Here is a 27,090-nt window from a genome sequence, read left to right on the forward strand (position 1 = left end):
TCTAATACTAGAGGGTAAGGATGTTGTACTTATGTGGTAGATATGTGGGAAAGCTTTTCATCAGAAGTGGTACAGTGAAATCTTTAATATTGATAACACTGAAAAAATGTTTTCTATAATAATCAAATAAGTTCAGTAGTGTGTTGAGTGCACTCATCCAGGGAAGAATTGGCCTCACTGGGTACCGGCATATTTCCTGATACACCGTCCACCCAGGGGCCAGCGGCAGCAAAGGTCTATGGCTGGTGTTAGGGTCAGGTAACACAGCATTGTGTGACTGCACGTCTGGTGCAGTAGGATTGTGAGAGGCAATTGTTAGCTCTTTGATAGAATTTCAGAGGGCATGTGCGGTGCCCAGTATCTAATGAAACATATTAAATGCTCTTCTAATTTCTTAAACTTTATATAATGAGATTTATCAACCCGGTTACCATGGCGTAAACATGTTTAATGTGTACCCTCTGAATGGACATAAATACTAATTAAAGTTTAACAATATGCACACAGGATGGTAACTTCATGTGGAGACAGTCTTCTCTCTCCTAGCGGTGGAAGAGATTCCAAGGATGGGAGGATTCAGTGTCAGTGACCAACTCGAACGGAAAGAAAACAAATGGGATGACCATAAAGGCTTACATTTTAACAACAAAGGTGTACGAGCATAAAAAAGCTCTAGAGTGGGAAGAAAATTCTCCAGAATTTCCTTTTTCTCACCTCTAGCTTCAGAGAAGTCATCAATTGGTAAGAAAGTCTGGGGCTACTTAACTTTCCATTTTCCTATTAAAGTGACATATAGTCATATATAAATCATGTAAATATATAACTCGATACACCTAATACGCTTTACAAAAACATATACATGTCTTTACACATAAAAGGCTTGTCACAGTCAGAACTGTCAGGCTGCGCTAACAGTTCAATGAAACGATGTTCAGAAAATTCTGACAGCATTTGTAAATGTAAGATGTGGGAGAGCTAGAGTTGAATGCCGGGGCTCTGTTTCTAAGCTGTACCACTATTCAAATGTTAATTTTTAGGTCATAGGCATCATTGGGGAGAAAAAAAAAATAATTTATTTTGCCCCTTTACATCATGCAGCACCCGTCTGACAATGTTGTATATCTCATCTTTGGCGACACAGAACCTTTAGGTTTACATTTTTCTTGTGCGTTTTGGAACTCTGAGCTAGTACTTAACAAGTCTTCTTAAAAGTGAATGGGAATTAATCTGCATTTTCCAGTGGCACAAAATCCTCTTAAAGGCAACGTTCATGTTCTCTTGATTAGCAAGGCCATGGTCATGCTACATTGATGTACATCACAGACTGTTAGCCAATCAGACAGACATCATTGAATTAAAAAAAGAAAACTTTTAATAAATTAAAAATATAGATTGCATTTAAACCTTTAAAACAGATCAGGTATCAAATGAAATTAATTCACAGCAACCACCTGGTAATTATCATTGTAATCCCCCCCAAAAAGCATATTTACATTGAGTAAACAGTAGTGTTGTAGCATATGTGTGAGTCTATGACAATTATACACACACACATTCTTTTTGAAGCAATATACATACACATATTGCCTCCTTTACAATATACACTCTTTTTCAGTCATGCATATATGTACAATGTAATGCACCTCCGCCTCCTACCGGCTTAAATAACTATTCTTCAATTTTTTTGTAGCATTATATGTTCAACAAAGAAAGGCATCACAAGAAGCAAACAGCAAAAATCCCCCAATTCCCACATAAAATGTAGCAAAGCATCCTAGACGATAGCACTCTCCCTATGCGCACAGTAAACCCGGATACATTATAAAAATGATCTTTTTAAAGATTTTTACAAGTTATGTAACTGGTAGTTTCCTTATTAAGAGTTGAATTAAAATCTGTAGCATTTACATTTTAAAGCAGTTGTTATACACTGCGCTTAAATATCATCCAGGTTTTATGGGTCTGAGTGCCCTTTGCTCATATGATGGTGAAGGTGCACTGTGTAAGAGCTGCTTGCATGGGTAGAATGTGCTCCCCACTGGGCACCACATGAACACCGATAGGAAGGCACTGATCTGAAGAAGAGACAACACCACACACTATAGATGGACGGTACCATCTTTACTCCTTAGTGAGCAGCTCTATTCACACATGCAAGCAGAAGTTGATCAGTACAGCAGCCATTGAAACTCAAGCAGTTGGGGAGTTAGCAGTGGCTATCCCAGAGTATGCATGTACATTGAACTGCGTTGGGCAAACTACTTCCAAGAAATCTTGCCACATTTATTGTGCAAACTGAGCTCAGCCCTTCTTGCAGGAGATGCTCACTAGGATTGGCCTCAGGTCTGCCTTTTACAGAAGGCAAGTGGGCAGCCGCCCCTATGGCACCCTCAACAGCCACTATTGAGTGCTTCTTTGAGGTTGCATATCATCTGATGTCGCACAGCTCCAGGAAGTGATGATGTATCCTGGAACCCAGTATCAGGCAACACACAAACCACAAAGTGACTCACTAGTGGGAGATAGATTCCCCCACCTTCATTGTACTGAACCACCAGGGATGAAAAGGGGCCTGGAGGAGGTACTACTGGAATGGGACAGAGTACTCACTATGATCGGGGTACTAGAAGAGAATTGTCCAGGGTCCCATTATGATCGAAAATGATCGGTTGGCCTTTTGTACAGATTTCCTGAAAGCTCTTGGGTCAGTGAATATACCCCTTAGAGTAAAAATTCACACAATTGTCTTTATGATATTGACTTCCAAAAACTAAATTCTTAGTTAATATTAGCTTGGGGGAAACAAAATAAGCTTTGCCGCACAGGAACAGACTGCCTGTAATACAGATCAAATGGCAATGTTGCATGTTTCAACCATTTAATATGAGCGCTGTAATATTAACCTCTTCCGTATTTGTCAATACCATATTCAGATTAAGTAAGGGTAACCTCATGGCTACTTTAGGTTTGGACGCAATTTAAGAATGGCAGCTTTTATTTGCCATGAAATTCCAAGAATGCAGGAAAACAATGCAGTGTATATGTTTCCAGAGTTAAGGGAGAAACCAGGTTATCCTACAAAAGGCCTTTCCATAGAAAATAAAAAAGGTACCAGTGCCATTAAGTGGTACCTCTTTACAAATGACCCACATACATGCTACTTAGCCCGCTAACTCTTGAAGGTAATGCGTACAAAATCAAAATGGGTTTAACACCTTCTGAAAACTATAGATGTGGCATCAGTGTCTGATGATAGTTGCACAGTAACAATAACAATTACTGAAACAATTTCTTAGGTGTTGGCCTTCATTCTGTTCACAGAGCCTCTAATCCAACTTTTTATTGCTGGATATGCATTTAGAAGAAAAACAGAAATTGGTGTCTAGTTAGTGCAGGGATATATACATCATGACTCTTGGACTCTTGCACAAAGCAGCCGGTACCCACGTGTTTCATTCTTCATCATAGTTTGGTTCTTCGACATACGGGTGCGTGATCCACCAGGCTGCTGGTATATTTACACTGGCCCAGATTCCTTAAGCCTATACAAGATGTCCACACTCATGAACTAGGGTTAAAGGTCAAGATCATCCAGCTGATGACAAAGTAGAAGAGGAATATGGGGTACACCGCTAAAGCTTTTCGGTTAGGTGGCTGACTGTCTGCTAAAAAGGCAGTGGATGCTAGAAGAAAAAACAAAAGTTGTTACGTTAACAGTAATTGTACGCAACTATTTTATTTAAAATTACAAAAGGTGTCTTGCCAAGCACCATTGTATATATGTGTAAAAGATTCTAACACATTTAACATCTCTTTTAACCCTAGTAATATGAAATGGACCATATATAATTATTGGTATAGGCAATAGTCAAAGATATGTAATCATTGTTCATAAATAAATGATTATTAAGATATATTAATATGTTTCAATGATAGGCTTCAAGGTTTCCTTGACCTTAAGATATGGAATGAAGGATTTGCTGAACAGGCGTTCTATAGATAGGATAGTAACTTGCTAATGCATGGTATAGTTGTAACTCTAAAAGGGCATTACAATATACGTACAGTGACTACCTAAAATAGGATTTCGACGTGTAAAGATCTTAGTGAGCATGTTTACCCAAATAGGTGAAGACCAATAGACTGACATCACTATCCAAGGCACATATAAGCTAGGCTTTTGTAAGACATGGGGAGGCATGGGAAGAGAGGTCGAGAGAAGATGTACTTGCCATCCACGGACTCTTCACGTCCCAACACTCCCTCCCTCCCTCCATCCTCAGGAATGCATAGGACAGATGTCATGAACTAAATTCCTCTCCAAGGTTTTGTAAGACTTGTTTCGTATTTTTGTTACCTACTTTTTATATTCGTCTATTTTTGTTTGTATTAAATGTTTCACCTTTGTTTGCATCTAAGTGACTCTGCCTATTTTTGACGCACATACATTTATATGTGTTCCAATTATTTGAAGTTTGTATTTGGCCCTATATACATTTTATTACAATATGTTACCGCTTTTTATGCATTTACTACTGCACTTTTGTATGTGAATATTAATCCAGCATAAAGATTAAACTAAAACCAAGGGTGCCTCGCCGGATACTCACATAACCACAATCCTCCACATAATGCTCAATTATGTATACAGCTTTCTGGGAGTGAGGGTGCATCTGGGTGAGCATACATACTCAGGCATAACCACCAGGAAAAAATACCCCTCAAGTAAGTATAACTTATTATATATACATTTGCTAGGTATTTCTCTAGCACGATGTGTATATGATGTGTCATACTTCCCTGTAGTGGAACCTGTCATCTACACTTTTATTGGATGACAGGTTCACGTTTGTAATTACAAGAAAGTGTAGAGGCAGTCCATAAATTGGCACACAAAGAATGAAAACTGCAGGTTAGTATAGCATGTTATATGTTAACTGATTTTGCAAAATCACTACTATATACATAAAAAGAAAATATACTGGAATTAGCTTCACATTGGTGTACTAACAGGTGGACTGCATGCACATCAATCTCAGTCCTCCCCACTATGTTACATAATGCTGTGTGCGCATGCTCTGACACAATGGAGACACAGATGTGTACTTGCAGTTCACAAATAAGATAAGAGATAAAGGCTGTGAGTAAAGGCAGGTTTAAATTTCACCTATAAATTTACTAGCAAAATAGCTGTCAAGTGTTACAAACAAACCTCTCTCAAGACAAAAGAAATGAAGCATCCTTACCAAAGGTGGACCAGGCAAACATAGCCGTCACTACAACCAGTGGCACGATGACAGTCACGATGAAAACTGTGTTTTTACTCCCTAGGAGCAGTAACCTGCACACCAGCATGGCCACCGTCAGAGGTAAGATGCAGTAACCCAGCACACACAAGCTCTGGAAAAAAGAGCTGTGAAAGAAAGGAAAACATAGTTACAATCATAAAACAGACTAGTAATGCATTCTTCTACAGCTCTAAATGCAAAATATACGAATCACATTGTTTTCATGCAACATAAAAGCATTTGGCACTCACTAGAATAAAGATTCATGTATGCTGCTTTGATATTTCCGGTTACATTAACTGACTTTTTGTCAGTGTTACTAGTTACTTGTGTACATAGTCTAGATGGCTGTATTGCGATGGTGTGCAGATTTGTTTTATATAACATTTTTAAATCTGCCTGTTCACTGTGGTGTGGACATAGATGGGCACATATCTCCCTTCCCCAAACATCATACAGAATACATTTTGAAGATGGAATCATTATACTCTCTATGCCAGAAAGTGAATGAATGAACACCCAAAAGCCTAGGTGTTTTTATTCCACATGATAACAGTTTCATTCAGTTCAATCTTGGAAGCTCGCTATTCATTCCTCAGGATAATCTAAAAATTGTCTCTAAGTATTATTATTGATTATCCTTTCCACAAAGAAATGGAAATTGTTAATTTCTACTTACATGGTTCCCCCTAGCAGCTTAGAGTTTAAAGTGATCACAACAGCCCCAAACCGTATTATTACGCAAAGTGGGGTCCTCCATCATCTTACTCTGGTCTGCATGGCCACCCTGAAGCATTCTGGGACAAAGAGACAAACATTACAGCTCTAATAAATATTAAACAAGCAGATAAAATATAATTAAAACATATACCTGTTTAAAAATCATCAAATGCCCTAGGAACAATCATGCCAGCTTAGAATCATCACTTATTTAGTTTACGGATAGGTAGCCATGCAGTCTTCTATGCATGCTACTCCCTCTAGTGGCAGAAAGCAAAACTGAAGCCTGTATTACGTGAGTAGCAAAGACTTTGCCTGAATGGGCATACTGCAATCTTTGTGGAAAGCCTTCCCAGGAGTGGAAGCTGCAAAAGTGTGTGTGTGGGGGAGCACAACTGCAGATTAATGCACCCGGTTTTAGAATGACATGTCTGACAAGATTATATACAGTAGGTGTGATGGCCATAGTGTACCTTAGCCCAACCTACGGAAACTTTATAATACTGCTTGTGGCAACCAATGACTAAATAAATGGAGGCGCCGAATTCATTACAACCCTCATAAATTATTAACTCAGTGTGGTATTTGGTAAGTCTCCCAAAACATCACATGACTGAACAATGGCAGCTCTGCAGTTAATGGTCGCTGACTGGAACAAAAAAAAGATTAACAGGTTTTTGTCTCATTTTCTTTTCTGTGAGGACTGTGTTTTATGATAAAGAATACAAAAATTTAGAGGCCAGATAGATTATAAACACTGGGCACCAGGGGCATACCTAGAGTATTTGGCACCTGGGGCGGATCCTGTATGTGGCACCCCCCCACACACTTTAAAACTGCATAGCTTCTACCGTTATATACCGACGCAGACACTGAAGGTGGTAAAGCATAACACTTACTGTTATCATTATATACTGAGGCAGACATTGACAGTGGTACAGCATAACACCTACCACTATATACTGAGGCAGACAATGAGGGTGGTACAACATAACACCTATCACTATATACTGAGGCACACATTGACGGTGGTACAGCATAATCCCTATCACTATACATTGAGCCAGACATTGACAATAGTGCAGCATAACTCCTATCACTATATACTAAGCCAAACATTGATGTGGTGTAGGCCTACCACTTCATTAGTAGTAGGGATGCACCGAAACAAATTCTGGACTGAAACCGAAAATGCAGCATTTACCTGGCCGAAACCGAATATGGGCCCCCCCACACCATAAAAAAAATCTAACACTTTTATTTCAAGTAACACACCAAAATAGGACAAAACAATTAAATAACAATATTAATATATATATATATATATATATATATATATATATGATTGTTAACATCAATCACATTTCTATCATGCCCAGGCATACCCAGATTCCAGGATGTACTCGCAGACTTGGCATGATAGGAGTATGATTGCCCTATCTACCCCTTCTCACTCCCTTTTGTCCTACCTACCCCTTCTCACTCCCTTCTCCCTATCTACCCCCTATCCCCCCGTCTCACTCCCTTCTCCCTATCTACCCCCTCCCACTTTGAAGTTCACTTACCTTTCAGGAGTCCTGCGGTGGGAGTGAAAGGCCTCTGTCTCCCAGCTCTGCCACTGTATGGAACAGTATAGAGTGATGGGAGTTATGATGTACTAGAGCATAATTATATAATGAAAAATACATTGGAAATGGTACAGCATAACACCCATCACTCTCACACACTTACCAATCCGCACATATACCAATCCGCACATATACCAATCCGCACACACACCAATCCACACATACCAATCCACACACACACCAATCCACACATATACCAATCCACATATATACCAATCCACACATATACCAACCCACACATATACCAACCCACACGCATACCAATCCACACACATACCAATCCACACACATACCAATGCACACACATATACCAATCCAGACATATACTAATCCACACATACCAATCCACATTTATACCAATCCACACATATACCAATCCACACATACCAATCCACACATATACTAATCCACACATACCAATCCACACACATATCAACTCTCACTCACTGAATGCTTTCCTACCTTTCCTCTTTTCTCCTTACAGCTTCTTTTCCTCCTCTTCTTCAGTTCTTCTGTTGGGTCAGAGGGCACGGACGGCAGTGGGCGCGGCTTCGGTGTTGTGAGCCGGGATCTGACAACAAATCCGGCGCACAGCAGCTGTGGTTGAACCCGGCTTAAAATCACTCAAGGGAGCCGGAGGTCTGCTAAAGACCTCCGATACCGCTCCCTTGCGAGCCTGCTCCTCCAGCGGCGGACATTGCTGTCCGTCTCTGGAGGGGTGCCGGCAAGTTGGCACCCCCCTGATGAGCGGCACCCGGTGCGGATCGCAACCCCCCCCCCCGCCCCCCGCTAGGTACGCTACTGCTGGGCACATAATTACAGACTGCTGGGTAATCTCCAAACATCAAGGAAATGGAAGTAATAAATACTTACAGAGCAAGTGAGACGCACAACACAAGAGAGCCCCATAAATCCCCTGCAGAAAGACCACAAGACCACAGCATTAGGAATATGGTGCCAACAGTAACGATAATTCAGATTAGTAGGACATAGAATCAAAATGGTTCACTTCAAATAATCGTAATTCAAAGAAGTGCATACCATTGAGTTCTTTATCTTAGGGCATGATTGTTCTTTTTGCATGCAGGTATGTTTTGCATTAAACCAATAAATTTTATTGCATGCAAATTTGATCATGCTGATGAACGGCCTCAGTTATAAGAGGCAGCTGGGGAGAGGAGTTAAATCAGTTAGAAAAACAATGCCTCCATTAACCTGCTTGCGGTAAAATGCACCGGAGCTCATGCAAAACGGACTGCAACATAAATTTCATAGGGCTGTGCCTTAGAATACAGCAATGGACAGGACCAAAACACAAATGCAGGCAAAAGCAATGATTCCCAAGCCGGTTCACATCATTCTCCTCCATTTATAGCCAGGTGAGCATTAATACGGGGTTGGTTCTCCTAATTATTATTATTACTACCACTCTTTCAAAAAGAAACAAGGGAAGGAACTCAGTTCAACTTGGAGTTGGCGGCATCACGTCATGGTTTAAAGTTACACCCAAGCTAATAAATTTAAATGAAATAATGCTTCAGTTTGGAGGCAAGGTCTCACTGCTACAGGTAAGTCATTGAGAATAATATTTACTGGGTGGGCGCTAGGGAAAGGGAATCGGGACCCACTTACATCATATAGTCCAAGGCGTGGTATGAAGATCGCAGAAGGGGTAACCAACTGGAGATATCTACCCATTTATTCTGATTATTCTGTTACTGGAATGGCTTTTTGTGTTCTTTCCTATTACAATTTTTGTGGGAAATCAGTATTTCATCTGAGTTCCAAAATAACCTCTAGAAGCGACACCTAGTGCTCAAACCGTAAAAGATGTTTTGGCATTCACATACAGTCTCTTAAGAGGGTTGTGCTTTTTTGGGGATACATGACATGAAGAAACTTTTTCCCAACAGCCCTCAGGTCCCGCATCTGAAACAAAACAAACAAAAAGTACCTAAAAATTATTGAGGAAATGTGCTGTTGCAGAACACAGTCAAGGGACCAGATGTCTTCCCTTTCTGAGAATTACAAAACCACAAAAACCTACTGACCTCTGTAAAAAGGTAGTAGACATAGAAAAGAAAATTTTTAACCTACAAACATCTATTCATCAGCCCCAATAAAAATGAATGTTCAATGGCACAGATGAGCACAGATGAGGTAATTTGACTTTTTTGTATATTTTGTTGCGCATTTGCAGGTTGTGACCAAACCCTAGGGTTGAGTAGCCTCATCTGCCTCATTAATAGTGTCCAGAGAAGGCTTTTAATGGAATGAGCAGCCAGTCCCACTGATTCATCACCTTGGTAGGAAATATAGCCATGACAAATTAGATAGGACCCAAACTTGGGGTACTTTGATGTAGCGGTGGTCAAAGCAATATACGGCCATATAGTGTGACAGAGTCCCCAATATTTACGCCTTAGATAAATATCCCTGATTTTTGTATCGGGTATGTGCTGTATTCTTACTTTGTTTTACACACACATATATATCAGAATGTATTAGTTCAGCAATGCCTTCATTTTCCCAGTCAATTCCTCTAAAACCAGAGCATCCTTTGAAGAGAAATGTGGCTCTGGTACTGCCTAGCAGGCCTCTGATGTCACCAGGTAAGGACAAACACTAAAGAAACAAATAATGTATTTTTTTTCCCCCATAAAAAATTACATTGGGTACACCAGTAATCCTTTCAGAGCTATTATTCTAAGAACTTGTGGATAAGAAAAAAACGTAGACAAAGCCTTCAAGCAGCATATATATATATAATACTTAGAACACAAACCAAGGTAGGAAAGAGAAGTGTAGATGCCTATGTTATAAAAATCTAATGTAAGACTGTGGTAGGACTTAATACAGATGTTGTTAGGCATGACTTGACAGCAAGAGAATTAGTGCTGGGTGCTATCCCACTTAATATTACGTTGTTCCTAACTTTTCTAACCCAGTGCGCTGCATGATGAATAGATTTGATCAACCCATCTATTCAACATATGTATATACAGAGAAAACAAGGTTATTCAAAGAGTTAGTTTTCATACAATAGTGTCTTTGACGGGCTCATCCGGCGTAAAATAATCATCTTCATGCGACTGTGAAGCAATAGGAACAGTGATCTCTCCCTCCACAGGAATAACCCCAGATATAGAAACATCTGACAGCCCTGCAAACTGAAAACAAAAACAACAAAATAATAATAACTAAGACAACAAGATAAAACTTTTTCCTATAGGGTCATCTTATATTCAGGCTTTTTCTTTTTTTCATAAATTAATAATCAAATTTTGGGGGGTCATCTTATAATCAGGGTCGTCTTATAATTGAGCAAGTACGGTAGTATCCAGTAGACGGAAATATAAACATTATTCAAGAAGAACAGGATAAAGATGTTCAGATAGAAGCATCAACAGGCCTAAACAGATGAGACAGCACAGTCTGAAGTAGCTAAAGTACAAGAATCTCCAGAGCAAGAACTCAATTACTCTTAATGCCCAACAAATGAACTCCAGCTAAAAGACTTTGATCTTACTTTGGAAGATCAGTGTTGCCATATGAACCAGCATTATGGAAGGATGTTGAGCAAATGCCTGCTGCAGAAGCGGACAAATGGAAAAAGCAATAGAAGAAATAGAAGCTTTGCAGAAAAATAAAACATAGACTCTTACAAAACTACCCAAAGACAAGAAAGCCAAAGGCTGCAAAGCCAAGCAAGATGCAAGAGGGGAAACAAAGAAGTATAAAGCCAGGCTATTCACAAAAGGCTACTCTCAAAAATATGGTGAGGATTATTAGTTTTTGCACTAGTAGTAAAGCTTACCACAATAAGAGTACTCTTGACTTTAGCAGCTTGAAGACAGATACACGTAGAACACCTTGATGTAAAGACTGTTCTTACATGGAGAAATAGAAGAAGAGCTGTACATGCAACAGGCTCCAGGATTTATATGTGACAAGAATAAGGATCTTGTGTGTGAGCTTCAGAAGGGGCTTTAAGGTTTAAAGCAAGCAGCAAGAGCTTGGAATGAAAAACTTGACAAAATGCTTACAAGTCCTGCCTTTATACACGCCACAGAGAAGGCAGATGGATATTCATATTGACCTATGTTGATGGTCTCATTATTTGCTATGAAGATCAAAAGGACAGTGCAGAAATAGTACATCATCTGAACAAAGAAGTGGAAATTAAACAACTGGGCAATGTTGGTTACTATTTAGGCATGCAGATTGAAAGAGACGAAGATGGAAGTTTTCTCCTCATTCAAAAGCCAAAGATCCTAGACTTGCTTGAAGGTTTAGGACTACAAGAAGCTAAAACAATGTCTACTTCAATGGAAGTGGGTTTCCACAGGCAAATGGAGCAAAGTGAACCATTATCAGAAACAAATGGCTACAGAGAAGCCGTAGGTAATACTTATCTACGACAACCTGAACTGACATAGCTACTGCAATAGGCATACTATGTAGAAAGACTAGTTCACCCACACAAAGAGACTGGACTGCAGTCAAGAGAATAGGAAGATAGCTGAAAGGGACTGCACATTGAGACTAGAGTAATAGGATACAGAGATGCTGATTGGGCTGAAGATGTATCAGATCGTAAGTCCACCAGTGGGAGAGAGGTCTTATGGATCAAATCGCTACTGAAAGACATGGGAATAGATGAACCCACACCAATGCAGATCTTTGAAGACAACCAAAGTTGTATAAGACTTGCTCTATCAGAGAAAATGAGTGCATGTACAAAGCATATTGATGTGAAGTACCATGTAGTAAAGGATTAGTTGACTTATGCTAACAGGAAAGATGAAAGCAGATATACTCACCAAGCCACTAACAGGAGACCTTTACCAGAGTCTACGTGACAACTTAGGGGTTGTAGATTCTAAAGCATATTGAGTTGAGAAGGGGACTGTTGGAAACATTATCAACTCTGCTTGCTTGCGGACTTTAGGGGGCGATAGAGATAATGAAATGTTTAGCCCAAAACTCAGTCTCTTTCCATGTTCATTGCCCATATTCCCCTAGTCCTCTCTCCACCCATTTCTCTGAGCCTTCTTTGCCCCGTGTGAGCAATTGCCTTCTCCTCCCAGATTCCCCCCCCCCACTTGCTCAACCGCCCTTCTCCAGCCACTGTCTGGTCTCCTCTGATCTCTGTGAAGCTGCCACACTTTGTGCAGCTGCAGAGAAAAAACTGACAGGAGGGAGTGGAGGGGGCCAAGCATGGAAGGGGAGGTAGTCAGTGTATGTGAGAGAGTGCAGCTGCAGAGAAGATACCAATAATAAAAGTGGAATGGGAGATTGAGGGGAGGGAACATCAGTGTGTGAGATGGTGTGCAGCTGCAGTGAAGAAAGTGACAGGAGAAAAAGTAGGGGAGTCAAAGAGGGGAAGAGGTCAATGTGAAAGAGAGTGTGCAGCTATAGAGAAGACACTCACAGGATAGGGGTAGATGGAGCAGTGTACAACAGATGCTGTTGTAATCTTAATATAATCCTTGCTTGTTTGCAGAGGTAAATTAATACACATTTAGTTGCCCGCCCCTACCTATTATTATGCAGAGAAAAAAAATCAATGCAGATAAGACCTATTCAGCCAATCTATGCTGCCATTTTTCTGCTACACAGACTCAAAGAATAATCAGTCCTCAGATGTGCAGTGGCGACTCTAGAAACAATATATAGGGGGGGCACACAAGATACCAGTCAAACTGGGGGGGCATTCATAATTTCAACCATAAAATCATACCACTGAGAAAATATATATATATATATATATATATATATATATATATTGCCAAAAGTAATGTGCTATGGAATGATACTTTTGTTATTGGACTAACTCGGTCATTTAACATGGGAAGCCTGAAGCCACAATTTAGTACGACTAATCCTTGAAATAAATATTATAGCATAAATAACGCAATACCTTAACTTTTCCACTAAATGATTTGAGGGCCTTGAATGTTTTGTCCCCTGAAGTCACTACAGCTTCAGGAGGGCATTTTATCTCTAGATAAGTATAAATTAAATAATTCCAACTGTCAGGAAACAGATAACCAAACACACACACCAACACGGGCTCTGTCACACCGACACCCAGACACACACACCAGGACAGGCTCTGTCACACCGACACCCAGACACACACACCAGGACAGGCTCTGCCACACTGACACACAAACACACACACCAGGACAGGCTCACACCAGGACAGGCTCTGCCAAACCAATACCCAAACACACACCAGGACAGGCTCTGCCACACCGACACCCAAACACACACACAGGACAGGCTATGCCATACGGGCACCCAAACACACACACCAGGACAGGCTGTGCCGCACCAACACCTATACGCACACACACCCCAGGACAGGCTCTGGTACACTGATAAACAAAAACACACAAACAGCATGACACAATCTACGTCACTGACATCTACATCAGGATGGATTTTTCACACTGCATTGTTGTTTATACCCCCTTAGTGTTTTTGACCCTTGTGTATTGATGCCCCAGCTAACACCCTTTTAGTATAGATTAATGTGGTGCCCCCACACCCTTGTATAATCGCCTCCAGCCACCACTATTTGTATTAATGCCCCCAGCAAGCCCCTCCTTTTATTATTGATTTATGTGATGGCCCATCACATATACGCATTAGACATGCATTTTTATCTACATCATGAGTACTTATCTCTTTGAAGTAAAGACTGTGATTGAAACATGATTTCAAAATTACAGCTGAACTGGCAGTTTCGTTAATATTGGATCCTGCTGCTGATATATATATATATATAAATATTAGCCCCAGTTGCCGATATATATTAATATTAGACCCTGCTGCCGATAGCAGGTATAGATCAACACATTTACACACAAACCCAGCTTTGCATGCATAGATCAATTGAAATTCACTTGTGATCTCAGCACTGAAGGTATATATCAAATCAACAGAATCAGACATACAAATCCTGTATTTGCAGGTATACAATAACAATATATAAAACGTAGCATTGCAGGTATAGATCAAATAAATACATGGAGACAGCATTGCAGGTATTACCGTATTTGCTCGATTATAAGACAACCCTGATTATAAGACGACCCCCCAAAATCTGAATATTAATTTAGGAAAAAAAAGAAAAAGCCTGAATGTAAGACGACCCTATAGGAAAGAAGTTTCCTATAGTAAATGTTAATTCATGTAAACTATTTTTTTTAATAAAAGCTATGATTGAGAAAAATATTTAGTTTTTAATTCCTTTTATTTTCCAACCTGCCCCCAGTTATGCAAATCTGCCCCCAGGCTTGTCACTCTGCCCCATAAATGCCTTAAACCCTCTATATGCCACTGTGCCCCATTATATGCCTTTTGACCCCTATGTGCCACTCTGTCTCCAGACATGCCTTATACCCCTATATGCCACTCTGGCATTTAGGGGGTTAAAAGGCATATTATGGGGCAGAGTGGCATATAGGGAGGTATTAGGCATTTCAGGAGGCAGAGTGGCGTATAGAGGGTTAAAAGGCATTTCTGGAGGCAGAGTGGCGTTAAGGGGGTTAAAAGGCATTTCATAGAGCACTCTGCCTACAGAAATGCCTTATGCCCCCCATTTAACCCCCCCAAAAAAACCAACTTACCGGTGCTTCTGACTTCCTGTGCGAGCAGCCTCGGTTTCGCTACGGGGGCACGTGACTTAACAAGACATTCCTGTCTCCCTGCGCCAATTCAGAATTGTTTGGAAAAGGCCCTTCTGACCAAAAACAATTGTTTGTGCCCCCTAAAGCAGGGCCGGACTGGCCCACCGGGATACCGGGAAATTTCCCGGTGGGCCGGAAGGTCCGTGGGCTGGGCGGCCGGCAGACTAACCATGAAGACAGCCGCTGAGCGGCTGCAAATGGCATTGAACGCCTCCCTCGGTGCCAGGGGCGGGCTGGGCAGGGGGGCAATTGCCCCCCAGGCTGCCCGAAATCTAATCAAAGCGGCCGCTGGGTGCTGACGCGGCCGGCCGGCATCAGCACCCAGCAGCCGTGTGCGATGGCAGTCTAGTGATGGGAGCAGTGTGAGGGGTGAAAGCTCCGTCCCCTCGCACTGACCTTTCACCCCTCACTCTGCTCCCATCACTATGCGGCCATCAGATTGCTGGGAATGTAATCTGAACGGCCGATGCGTGCTGATGCCGCCGGCCGCCTCTGCTTCAATACTTTTTTTTTTACTTTATATGGCAAGCCGATCCAGCTTACCATATAAATAAAAAAAAAGTGTTAAAGTAGCTCCGGCCGGCGGCATCAGCACGCACCGGCCGTTTAGATTACATTCCCAGCAGTCTGATGGCTGCATAGTGATGGGAGCAGCGTGAGGTGGAAGCTCCGCCCCCTCGCACTCAGACTGCTGCAGCACCGGATGTCAGGTCAGTGGCATCCTGTCAGCATAGAGGAGAACAGTGTGCAGCTACCAGGAAGTCAAGAGAAGTAGAAGGTGAGTAAAATAATGTATTTTTTGTACTGTATAATGTTTTTTGTATTTGTTAAAAACAAAAAAAATCGGCATGTGTGTGTATGTGTGTCCCCCTATATGCCACTCTGCCTCCAGAAATGCCTTATACCCCCCTGGATGCAGAGTGGCATAAAGGGGGTTAAAAGGTATATCATGGGGCAGAGGAGCAAATAGGAGGGTATAAAGCATATCGGGGAGGCAGAGTGGCATATAGGGGGCATAAGGCTTTTCTGGAGGCAGAGTGCCCCATGATATGCCTTTTAACCCCCTTCATGCCACTCTGCCTCCAGAAATGCCTTATACCCCCTATATGCCACTCTGTCCCATGATATGCCTTTTAACCCCCTATATGGCAGAGTGGCATATAGGGGGTTAGAAGGCATATCATGGGACAGAGTGGCATATATTATTTTTTATTTAATATGGCAAGCTGGATCGGCTTGCCATATAAAGTAAACAAAAATGTCCCATGATATGCCTTTTAACCTCCTATATGGCAGAGTGGCATATAGGGGGTTAGAAGGCATATCATGGGACAGAGTGGCATATAGGAGGGTTGAGGCATATCAGGGAGGCAGAGTGGCATATAGGGGGGTATAAGGCTTTTCTGGAGGCAGAGTGCCCCATGATATGCCTTTTAACCCCCTTTATTCCACTCTGCCTCCAGAAATGCCTTATACCCCCCTATATGCCACTCTGTCCCATGATATGCCTTTTAACCCCCTATATGCCAGAGTGGCATATAGGGGTATAAGGCATTTCTGGATGCAGAGTGACAAATAATGAGATAAAAAGAATGGCGAATAGTGTGACGCGGGTATGTATAAGGGGTGCGTGTGGGTATAAGAGCTTCACCGTGAGATAAGCTATATGGGGCTGGTCTCCAAATTTTTCGAGGGCTGCTTTTCAGTCCCAGTCCGGCCCTGCCCTAAAGGCATGGACCCCATCTCAGCTACTATTTCTGTAGTTACCAACCAAAAAATTATGGGGCGCAGATACATATAAGGGAAAAAAAACAATATAGTGCAGAATATAAGACCAATTTTATGTGTGGGTAAAGTGTTGCACTCACAGGTGGAATAGATGATTCAGACCCATCCAAGTTGAATGCAATAATATCTTTAATAATCTTCGTTGACTCTAAAAAATAAACTTAAAATAGTGCAATATCCGGGTAAAGAATTAATGTCACCAGTAAAGAATGCACTCACATTTGGTCCATGCACCCAAAGTGCTTGAAGCGTGTAAATGAAAAGTCCACCAGTTGTGGGATGTAGAATAATCCAAATAGATCCTTCTAAACGCGTTTCGCCGACTTGGCTTCTTCAGTAGAAGTATAATCGATCCGGTAAGTAATTTTGTTCCGTTGTTGTGCTTTTTTTATAGCTATTTCCGTGTATACGTCATCCCACGCCGTCCGTTTCCCGTCTGTTGTTGTTGTCCCGTCTTGTGGGCGTCATCGCGCACTGTCGCGTATCACGTACGTCATCCGCTTCTCCTCTGTTGGTGTTGCCGCGTTCCATATGTCTCCAACCCTCAGTGTGCGTATCAATAAAGTTCTCATGAGAACATGGGCGGTTCAGCTTTTACTTGAAATGATCATAATATGGTCCTCCCAGGAGGGGGGTTAAAAAAATATGTGGTTAGGAGTAATCAACCAGGTAAGTGAAAATGCATTTGGCTTCCATACCCGAAGGTGAAAAAATAGACGGAGAGAAGACGGAGAAAAGGCAAAGAGAAAGACAAGTCCACCAAAAGAACATTTACCGTATTTGCTCGATTATAAGACGAGGTTTTTTTCAGAGCAAATGCTCTGAAAAATACCCCTCGTCTTCTAATCGGGGTCGTCTTATAATCAGACCTCAAATAGAGGTCTGACTATGAGACTAAGATCCAGATCCCCCGCACCGCTGCAGGGGACCTGGATCCTTCTGTCTCCCCCCCCACCACCACTTACCGGTGCTTCCAATTTCCTGCTGTATACCGGGGCAGCGGGTTGACGTCAACTCGATACGCGTAGACAACTTACGCTGCAGCCGGAAGGAGGTGTGGCTAGCAGCAGGGGGTTGTCTGCGTCCATCGCGCAGACTTTCCCCGGCTGTCAGAGATCAGAGTTCGCCACACCCTCGCTGCTAGCCACACCTCCTTCCGGCTGCAGCGTAAGTTGTCTACGGATCGCGTGGACGTCAACCCGCTGCCCCGGTATACAGCAGGAAATTGGAAGCACCGGTAAGTGTGTGGGGTGGGGTGGAGTGTTAAATGGGGGGGGAGACAGAAGGAAGACTGCTGCCCCGGTATACAGCAGGTAAGTGTGTGTGGGGGGGGGGTGTTAAATGGGGGCATAGGGCATTTCTGGAGGCAGAGTGCTCTATGAAATGCCTTTTAACCCCCTTAATGCCACACTACCTCCTGAAATGCCTTATACCTCCCTATATGCCACTCTGCCCCATAATATGCCTTTTAACCCCCTAAATGCCAGAGTGGCATATAGGGGTATAAGGCATTTCTGGAGGCAGAGTGGCACATAGGGGGTTAAAAGGCATATCATGGGCCACAGTGGCATATAGAGGGTTAAAAGGCATATCATGGGCCACAGTGCCATATTGGAGTGGCAAGCATGGGGGCAGATGTGCGTAACTGGGGGGCAGGTTGGAAAATACAAGGAAATAAAAACAAAAAAATATTTTTCTCAATCACAGCTTTTATTAAAAAATGTAATAGTTTACATGAATTAACATTTACTGGTAAAACTTTTTTCCTATAGGGTCGTCTTATATTAAGGCTTTTTCTTTTTTTCCTAAATTAATATTGAGATTTTGGGGGGTCGTTTTATAATCAGGGTCGTCTTATAATTGAGCAAATACGGTAATTTATGTATATATTTGTGTATACTTATATATAAACATTCATTTTATGGTTTTGATTGTGCAATGTAGATATATTTAGTTGTGACGGTGATTCTTAATTAGAAAACAAAGTGTTAGAAATTAAATAATTATTTAATTTATTATAGTGAGATGTGGTGGGATGTGATTTGAATATCACAGAAATCAATATGTCTGTTATTTTAATGTGAATAAAATGAATAAATTGTCTAAAGTATATTTTGTCTGTGTATTTGTGAAATAAAATATAAATATGAATATAATGTGTTGAGTTGGTGATGTGAATGAGATTATTATGAATGAGGTATAGTGTAAATGTTATAGAGATCTGGATATCTGTTATCACTTAAATGAAATCAATATAAATATTAAGGGATTAGAAAAATGCTATTGTTATTCTAAGATCCATAAAGGAAGTATCTCCATAAATAAAAACATAGGGATGTATAAAAATTATGCATATTAATGAGTGCTGTTGTGTGTTGTGTATATTAAAATGAATTCTTATAAGATTTATATTAAATTATGTATTTAAGATATTTTTAAGAAATCATGGTATTTGGATCCTTATGAGATTAATAGGCTGCAGGATTTATAAGATTAAAAAAGTAAATAAAAAATTATTTTATTAGAGGATATTTAAATTAAATATATATAAACATAAAAGTAAACATAAAATTAAACCTAAAATAATATATGAAATATTAAAATACGTGAATATTGTATGTAATAAAAATCTATATAAATAAATATAAATGTAAATGTAGATATAAATATGGAGTTAAAATTGCTCGATTATAAGACGACCCTGATTATAAGATGACCCCCCAAAATTTGATTATTAATTTATGAAAAAAAAGAAAAAGCCCGAATATAAGACGACCCTATAGGAAAAAGTTTTACCACTAAATGTTAATTCATGTAAACTATGTGAACTATTTTTTTTAATAAAAGCTATGATTGAGAAAAATATTTTGTTTTTATTTCCTTTTTTCCCCAACCTGTCCCCCGAGTTATGCACATCTGCTCCTAGGCTTGCCACTCTGCCCCAGAAATGCCTTATACCCCCTATATGCCAATGTGCCCCATGATATGCCTTTTAACCCTCTATGTGCCAATCTGCCTCCACAAATGCCTTATACCCCTATATGCCACTCTGGCATTTAGGGGGTTAAAAGGTGCAGAGTGGCATATAGGGAGGTATAAGGCATTTCAGGAGGCAGAGTGGCGTATAGAGGGTTAAAAGGCATTTCTGGAGGCAGAGTGGGGTATAGAGGGTTAAAAGGCATTTCTGGAGGCAGAGTGGCGTATAGAGGGTTAAAAGGCATTTCTGGAGGCAGAGTGGCATTAAGGGGTTAAAAGGCATTTCATAGAGCACTCTGCCTACAGAAATGCCTTATGAACCCCATTTAAACACCCTCCCTCCTCCAAACTTACCGGTGCTTCTGAGTCCCCGGTGCGTAGCCGAAGCAGCAGGTAGACGTCTACGCGATTCGCGTAGACAACTTCCGCTGCAGCCGGAAGGAGGTGCGGTTAGCAGCGGGGGTTGTCTGCGTCCATCGCGCAGACCTTCCCCGTCTGTCAGAGATCACGGGGGATCCAGGTCCCTCAGTAGCTTTAGTTGGCAGCCTATTTTGTAGGTATTTTGGCTGTCTGAACAGCTTCTCCACAATGTTTATCGGGGAGTCCTGCATCCAAAAGCATGCATCTCACCATGCCCATTAGTGATGTTCTTTCTTTCTGCAACTCCATTTTGTTCTGGTGTATATGCAATAGACTTGCGCATTCGTCTTCGGGCGAACATGAAAACGAGCACGAAGAGGCCGTTTTTTTGTTCGTTCCGAAGACACGCCGAAGAGAATACAGTGCCGGCAAAACGTAGGAGAAGACGAAGACTCACAACCACGAAGAATCGAAGATTCTTCGTGATCGTCTTCGTTTTTGCCGCGCAGCCGCCAAAATTTCAAACAGGAGTGAGCTGATCTCGTCTGTCCAATCAGCTCACTCTTGTGACGTCACGCTAAGGGTCTCGTCCAATGCCTGTGCTGCTGTTTTTTGAATTCTGAAGGCGCCTTTATAAGACCAGAGCTTGCCTGAGAGATCCATTCATTTTTCGCTGTGACTGCTTTGGCAACACTGCTGTGCTGCATCCGAGCGTTACAGAGAGAGATTGTTCTGTTCTGTGTGAGACTGGTAAGCCTTAGCCTGCCATTTCTCACAGTGTACTTCATCCTCACTTCAGTGCTACTTAATATAATTAATAATAATAATTTGATTAATTTAATTTTTTTTATTTAATTTGTCATCAACTGTAGTGTAAGTGCTGTTGAGTTGACAGTGCACCCAGTGCCTCAGTGGCACTGGGGTGCCCTTGCCCTGGGCTGGCACTAGTGCCTATTGCCTGTCCTGCTTAAATAAATTAAATAGAATTTATAAATAATAATTTAATAGAATCTATAATGTAATAGTTCATTATTATATATATATATATTTGTCAGTCATATATATATATATATTCTATAGTATACTAGTGTAGAGTGTACTGTAGACATTCATCTACTAGTGTCTAATTTAAAATCAGTAATATTAATTAATATAATTAATAATTGAATTCATTATAAAATTATATATATATTTGTCAGTTATAGTTAGTAATAGTATACTAGTGTAGAGTGTACTGTAGACATTCAAGACATCTACTAGTGTCTAATCTAAAATCAGTAATATCAATAATTCTATAATTCTTTCTTGTCTTAATAGTTAATTAAATTAGCTATAAATAAAAGTAATAATATTAAATAATTACTACTAGCGTATAGTTCAGCTAATCTTATTAGTACTGGTGCTGCAGCTCTATAGTTTGTGCTTTGTTTTAGCAACAGCAAGAGACCAAGTCAATTTTTCTTAATTAATCTTTCATTTTATTTCATTTGTTTTGCTCACCTCAGTCCATCAGTGAAGTGAACTTGTTGGGCTAGTGAGTGCAGCCAGCAGTGAAGCTAACTGTTTTGCTGAGACATTTTATTTTATTTCTAATTCTTTTCAAGAAAAATTGACTGTGACGAGCTGTACTAAGCAAAGCTTCAAGCTACTAGCTGTAGTACTAAAATAATTCTAATCTTCTTTAATCTTAATCTATAATATATTATAAATAATATATAACAATATAAATTCTAATTCATAATCTATAATATAAGTAATTCTAATTCTAAATTCTAATTCATAATCTATATTCTTCTATCTATAATACATAATATATAAGTAAATTATTTCTAATCTATTAATATTATATAACTTAATATTATTTAATAAATCATATACTGAATCTGATTTAACCTCACTTTAGCTTAGTGGGTTTGAGAGCGTCTGCCTAGAGGTAGACTTATAGTAAGGAAATATAGCTTTAGGCTAGCATAGTAGTAGGCTAAGCTCTTAGGCCCGTGTAAATTCAAATTAAAAATAAAATATTGCTAGTTATTAAATAGTTAATCTTGAGTTAATAATTTAAATAACTTTAGCACTTTGGCAGATTGCACACAGCACAGTGCAGTAGTGCATAGTTTTACTTTTTAAGCAGTAGCACTGAAGAGAACTTCCTCTAATTTTTTGTCTTTAATTCGTTTTTCCTTTTTTTTTATTTTTATTTTTTTTTATTTTTTTTATAGTTTTTTAAACACTACACTACACTACACACACAACACAAAATTTGAAATGGATCCTCCTTTTGGGACTAAGGAGGGACAAGCTCCATCTACCACCGCCACCACCAGCACCACCACCAGTTCTAAGATGCAGCCTTTGCGTCAGTCTAGTCGGCCAAGTAGGCCAAGCTCTCGCTTATCATATGGGGAAGCATTGCTTGAAGGATCATCAAGTAAAGGAAAGGCACCAAAAGCAGGCAGTAGTAGTGCGGCTAGGCCCACAAGCTCTATGGTTTTTTACGGAAAGCCTAAAGCACCAGAAGCACGTTCAAAGTTAAAGGGTAGCACAAGTAGTACCAGCCCAGTGACTAAAAAGAAGTGCCTTTTGCCCCAAGCAGCATCTTCCCCATCCACCAGCAGCATGCAAGGTACCAAGCAGAGCCAAATTAGCAGCAAGACTCAGAGGGGTCCCAAACCAAAGCGATCTCATTCCTTTGTAGGGAAAACCACCACCACCACCACCCCCACCTCTACCGCCTCTACCACCACTAGTGCTGCGCCTACTGTTCCCACTGGTACCGCCACGCCATGTCCTCCTAGTACCTCTAGCAAGCCACCAAGTCCTTACAAAATTTTTGTAAAGACAGTTAGAGAGAGGGCTACACATAGTGGAACTCCACCTAGCGAGGTAGCAGAGGAGCCTGAGACTGAGAGGCCAAGTGCAGAGTCTATTCTTCCTGCTCGCACTACTACTAGTCACGAGTCTCACGACGATATCAGTCTTAGCTCCAGCCTAGCAGGAATTCCATTCGATCTGGCTAATGAAGAGCTAGACTATGAGCCAGAGGAAGTAGAGGAGATGAGTGGTCAGGAATCAGATTCCTCAGGGAGCAGTGTCCAAATGACTAGTGCACAATTTTCCCCTGAGCCTCCACCTTCTCCGCTACGATCATCACCACCACCACCACCACCACCAGCAGCAGCAGCAAAACCTAGCAAATCTAAAGCAATTAGCAGTCCCACTATGGCCAGTACTGTTACCACCAGTCCCACCACCACTAGTTCTGCCTCTGTTCATACACCCCGAGCAGTAGGAGCAGCACCCAAGGCACACTCCAAGGCTATGCGCGCCCCAATTTGGGAGCACTTTGAAAATGTTGAAGAAGGGCGCTATGGAAAGTGCAAACATTGTGGGAAGCTAATAAGCAGAGGGAAAGTGTCTGGCCATTTTACCAGTGCTAGCATGAAGCATCACCTCAGCACTCAACACAACGCTGTGCTATTGGGGAAAGATGCAGAGGGAAAACTTAGTGCAGGCAGCATAGCTGGTGGCCGTGGAAAAACCCCAACAGCTTCTTCTTCTGAGCCAATAGCAGCAGCAGCAGCAGCAGCAGCAACTAGTGCTGGCAGCCAGAGACCAAGGCAGGTTGGAGCACTGCATGTCCAGCCCACCCTGGAACAATTTGTGGCATTCCAATCCAAAAGGTCAATGCCCAAACAGCAGGCCAATAAAGTAACGCGACTGATTGGTCAGTTCATTGCTGTTGGAGGGGCATCCTTCTCTATGATCGAAGGGGAGCCTTTCAAACAATTGATGGCGGCTGTGGCTCCACAATATACAGTTCCGTCACGTTCCACTTTCAGCAGGAACATTGTCCCCTCATTGTATCGGTCCTGTGTTGCAGCAGTGAAAGAGGAGCTTTCCAAGGCTGCTGGTCAGTCTGTTCATTTCACTACAGATTTGTGGAGTGCACCTAGCGGCCAGCATGCCTTTCTTTCTTTGACAGCACACTGGTGGCAGCCCGGTGTGTCTAAGGAAGCTGCTGCAGCAGGCTACCGATCTTTCCTTCTCCATGCAGAAGTGATGGATGAAAAGCACACTTCCCAAAACATTCTGCATGCGATGAGGAAAATGTTTAGCCTTTGGGTGGGAGCAGAGGCGGGCACCAATGTTGAAGTTGGTTTTGTGGTAACTGACGGAGGTGCCAATATGGTGAAAGCGCTGCGAGATGGTCATATTGTTGGTGTGCGCTGTGCAGCCCACATCATCCATCTTGTAGTGAAGGCAGCAATGTCAGAAGGAACTAATGTGGCAGCAGTAGTTCTGTCCCGCTGCAGAAAGATCGCTGGGCACTTTCACCATAGTGTTAAGGCTAGCCAACTTTTGAGGGAAGAGCAAGAGAGGTCAGGTCTTCCCGTACACTGCCTACGTCAGGATGTCAGTACACGGTGGAACTCCACGTTAGACATGCTCGAGAGGATTTTGGAGCAGCAGAGGGCAATCCATAATCTTGCCTCAGAGCACAATATTGGGATTACCTCTCCATTGAATAGGGAGGATTGGACAGTGATCGCCCAGCTAGTGGCAGTCCTTAAACCATTCAGGGATGCCACAGAAAATTTAAGCTCAAACACTGCCAGTCTGGCCCAGGTAATCCCAGTGTTCTCCCATCTAGGCAGCAAGATGGATGTGTTCCTTGGAAACCGTGAGGCTGTTCAAGGTGGCACTCTACATCCTGACATAGCAGCCATAGTCAGGAAGCTGAAGGATCTGCTAAAAGTACACCTTCGCAAACGAATGGAAGAGAGTCCCGAAATGATGCTAGCGTGCCTTTGCGATCCAAGAATTAAGGGAAAGCTAGCTTTGAAATTTAATGTTCTCAGTAGCTACCGGGAGCAATTGGTCAACAAGGTGCGTGACTGGCAGCGTAAAATGGGAATGCTGTCCGAGGAGGGAGAGGTGCAGGAGGAGGAAGAGATGATGTGGTCTGCTACTCCTAGCAGCAGCATCAGCAGCAGTGCCACAAGCAGCACAACACAGCTGAGTGGAGCAGCTGCGTTTTGGGAAGAGGCACTTGGGAGTATAGTTGGACCATCTGACAGAGCTAGCAGCAGAAAGGAGAGTAGTGCTGCTGAAATGGTCAAACTTTACCTCTGTGAAGTTCCTTCTGCGCCTAATGTTGATCCTCTTAGCTACTGGGATGAAAAGAAGAGTGTGTGGCCTGCACTCTCATGGGTTGCGCAGCAGCTACTATCATGTCCGCCAACCACTGTTCAAAGTGAGCGCGTGTTTTCTATGACTGGAAACATACTGAGTCCACAGCGCTCACGCATGGCACCTCATCTGATGGAGCAGATTGCCTTCCTTAAATTCAATCTGCCCAAGTTGGGTTACCCAGCTCTTAGCTTGGAAAGTTAATTTTTTTTATCTGTAATGTTTAAGGTAGTTTCTCCCCCTGGTTGCACGTGTTTGCGGTGTGGCAACGTCTGCTACCTCCGCCGGTGTAGCCAATTTACGCTAGGGCCTAGTGTCTGAGTTCTGGAAGTCCGCTCCCAAACGCCATGGACTGACAGACTTTCATGCTTTGCCCTGGGGTGAAACAGGTGAGCGGGTCGTCAATTGCCCACTCATTCACCTTTTTCCTTTTCCAACGGTGCTGCTGGTGGTGGTGCCAGCATCTTTTGCCAGTTCGCTTCCTGGCTGAAATCATGCCTCAAATGTCCCTAATGGAGAGGGTAGTTTCTCCCCCTGGTTGCACTTGCTGCGGTGTGGCAATGCCTGCTACCTCCGCCGGTGTAGCCAATTTACGCTAGGGCCTAGTGTCTGAGTTCTGGAAGTCTGCTCCCAAACGCCAAGGACTGACAGTCTTTGGATGCTTTGCCCTGGGGTGAAACAGGTGAGCGGGTCGTCAATTGCCCACTCATTCGCCTTTTCCAATGCTGCTGCTGCTGCTGCTGCTGGTGGTGGTGCCAGCGTCTCTTCTCTGCCAGTTCGCTTCCTGGCTAGTGTCATGCCTTAAATGTCCCTAATGGAGAGGGTAGTTTCTCCCCCCCTGGTTGCACTTGCTGCGGTGTGGCAACGCCTGCTACCTCCGCCAATGTAGCCAGCTTACGCTAGGGCCTAGTGTCTGAGCTCTGGAAGTCTGCTGCCAAACGTCTAGGACTGACAGTGTTTGGATGCTTTGCTCTGGGGTGGAACAGGTGAGCGGGTCGCCAATTGCCCACTCATTCGCCTTACCCAATTCTGCTGCTGCTGCTGCTGGTGGTGCCAGCGTCTCTTCTCTGCCAGTTCGCTTCCTGGCTAGTGTCATGCCTTAAATGTCCCTAATGGTAAGGGCAGTTTCTCCCCCCTGGCTGCGTCTGTTTGTGGTGTGGCAACGCCTGCTACCTCCGCCGGAGTGGCCAGCTTATGCTAGGGCCTTGTGTCTGAGCTCTGGAAGTCCGCTGCCAAACGTCTAGGACTGACAGTGTTTGGGTGCTTTGCCCTGGGGTGAAACAGGTGAGTGGGTCGCCAATTGCCCACTCATTCGCCTTACCCAATTCTGCTGCTGCTGCTGGTGGTGGTGCCAGCGTCTCTTCTCTGCCAGTTCGCTTCCTGGCTAGTGTCATGCCTTAAATGTCCCTAATGGTAAGGGCAGTTTCTCCCCCCTGG

General features: G+C 42.2%; 1 protein-coding gene across 1 annotated transcript; it reads right to left on the bottom strand.

Annotated features, from left to right (window-relative positions):
- Positions 1-3,561: 3,561 nt before the first annotated feature.
- LOC149287464 (protein YIPF6-like) lies at positions 3,562-10,800 on the bottom strand. The gene is given in 8 exon segments (XM_089492855.1): positions 3,562-3,683; positions 5,247-5,413; positions 5,968-6,031; positions 6,034-6,052; positions 6,055-6,085; positions 8,510-8,552; positions 9,487-9,565; positions 10,678-10,800. Coding segments are annotated over 7 exon segments (525 nt in total). The 5' UTR covers positions 10,678-10,800.
- Between the last annotated feature and the right edge of the window lie 16,290 nt (positions 10,801-27,090).

The sequence above is a fragment of the Sceloporus occidentalis genome, unplaced genomic scaffold, assembly GCF_023333645.1.
Source record: "Sceloporus occidentalis isolate IW3139 unplaced genomic scaffold, rSceOcc1.0.p SCAF_60, whole genome shotgun sequence".
NCBI lineage: Eukaryota > Metazoa > Chordata > Lepidosauria > Squamata > Phrynosomatidae > Sceloporus > Sceloporus occidentalis.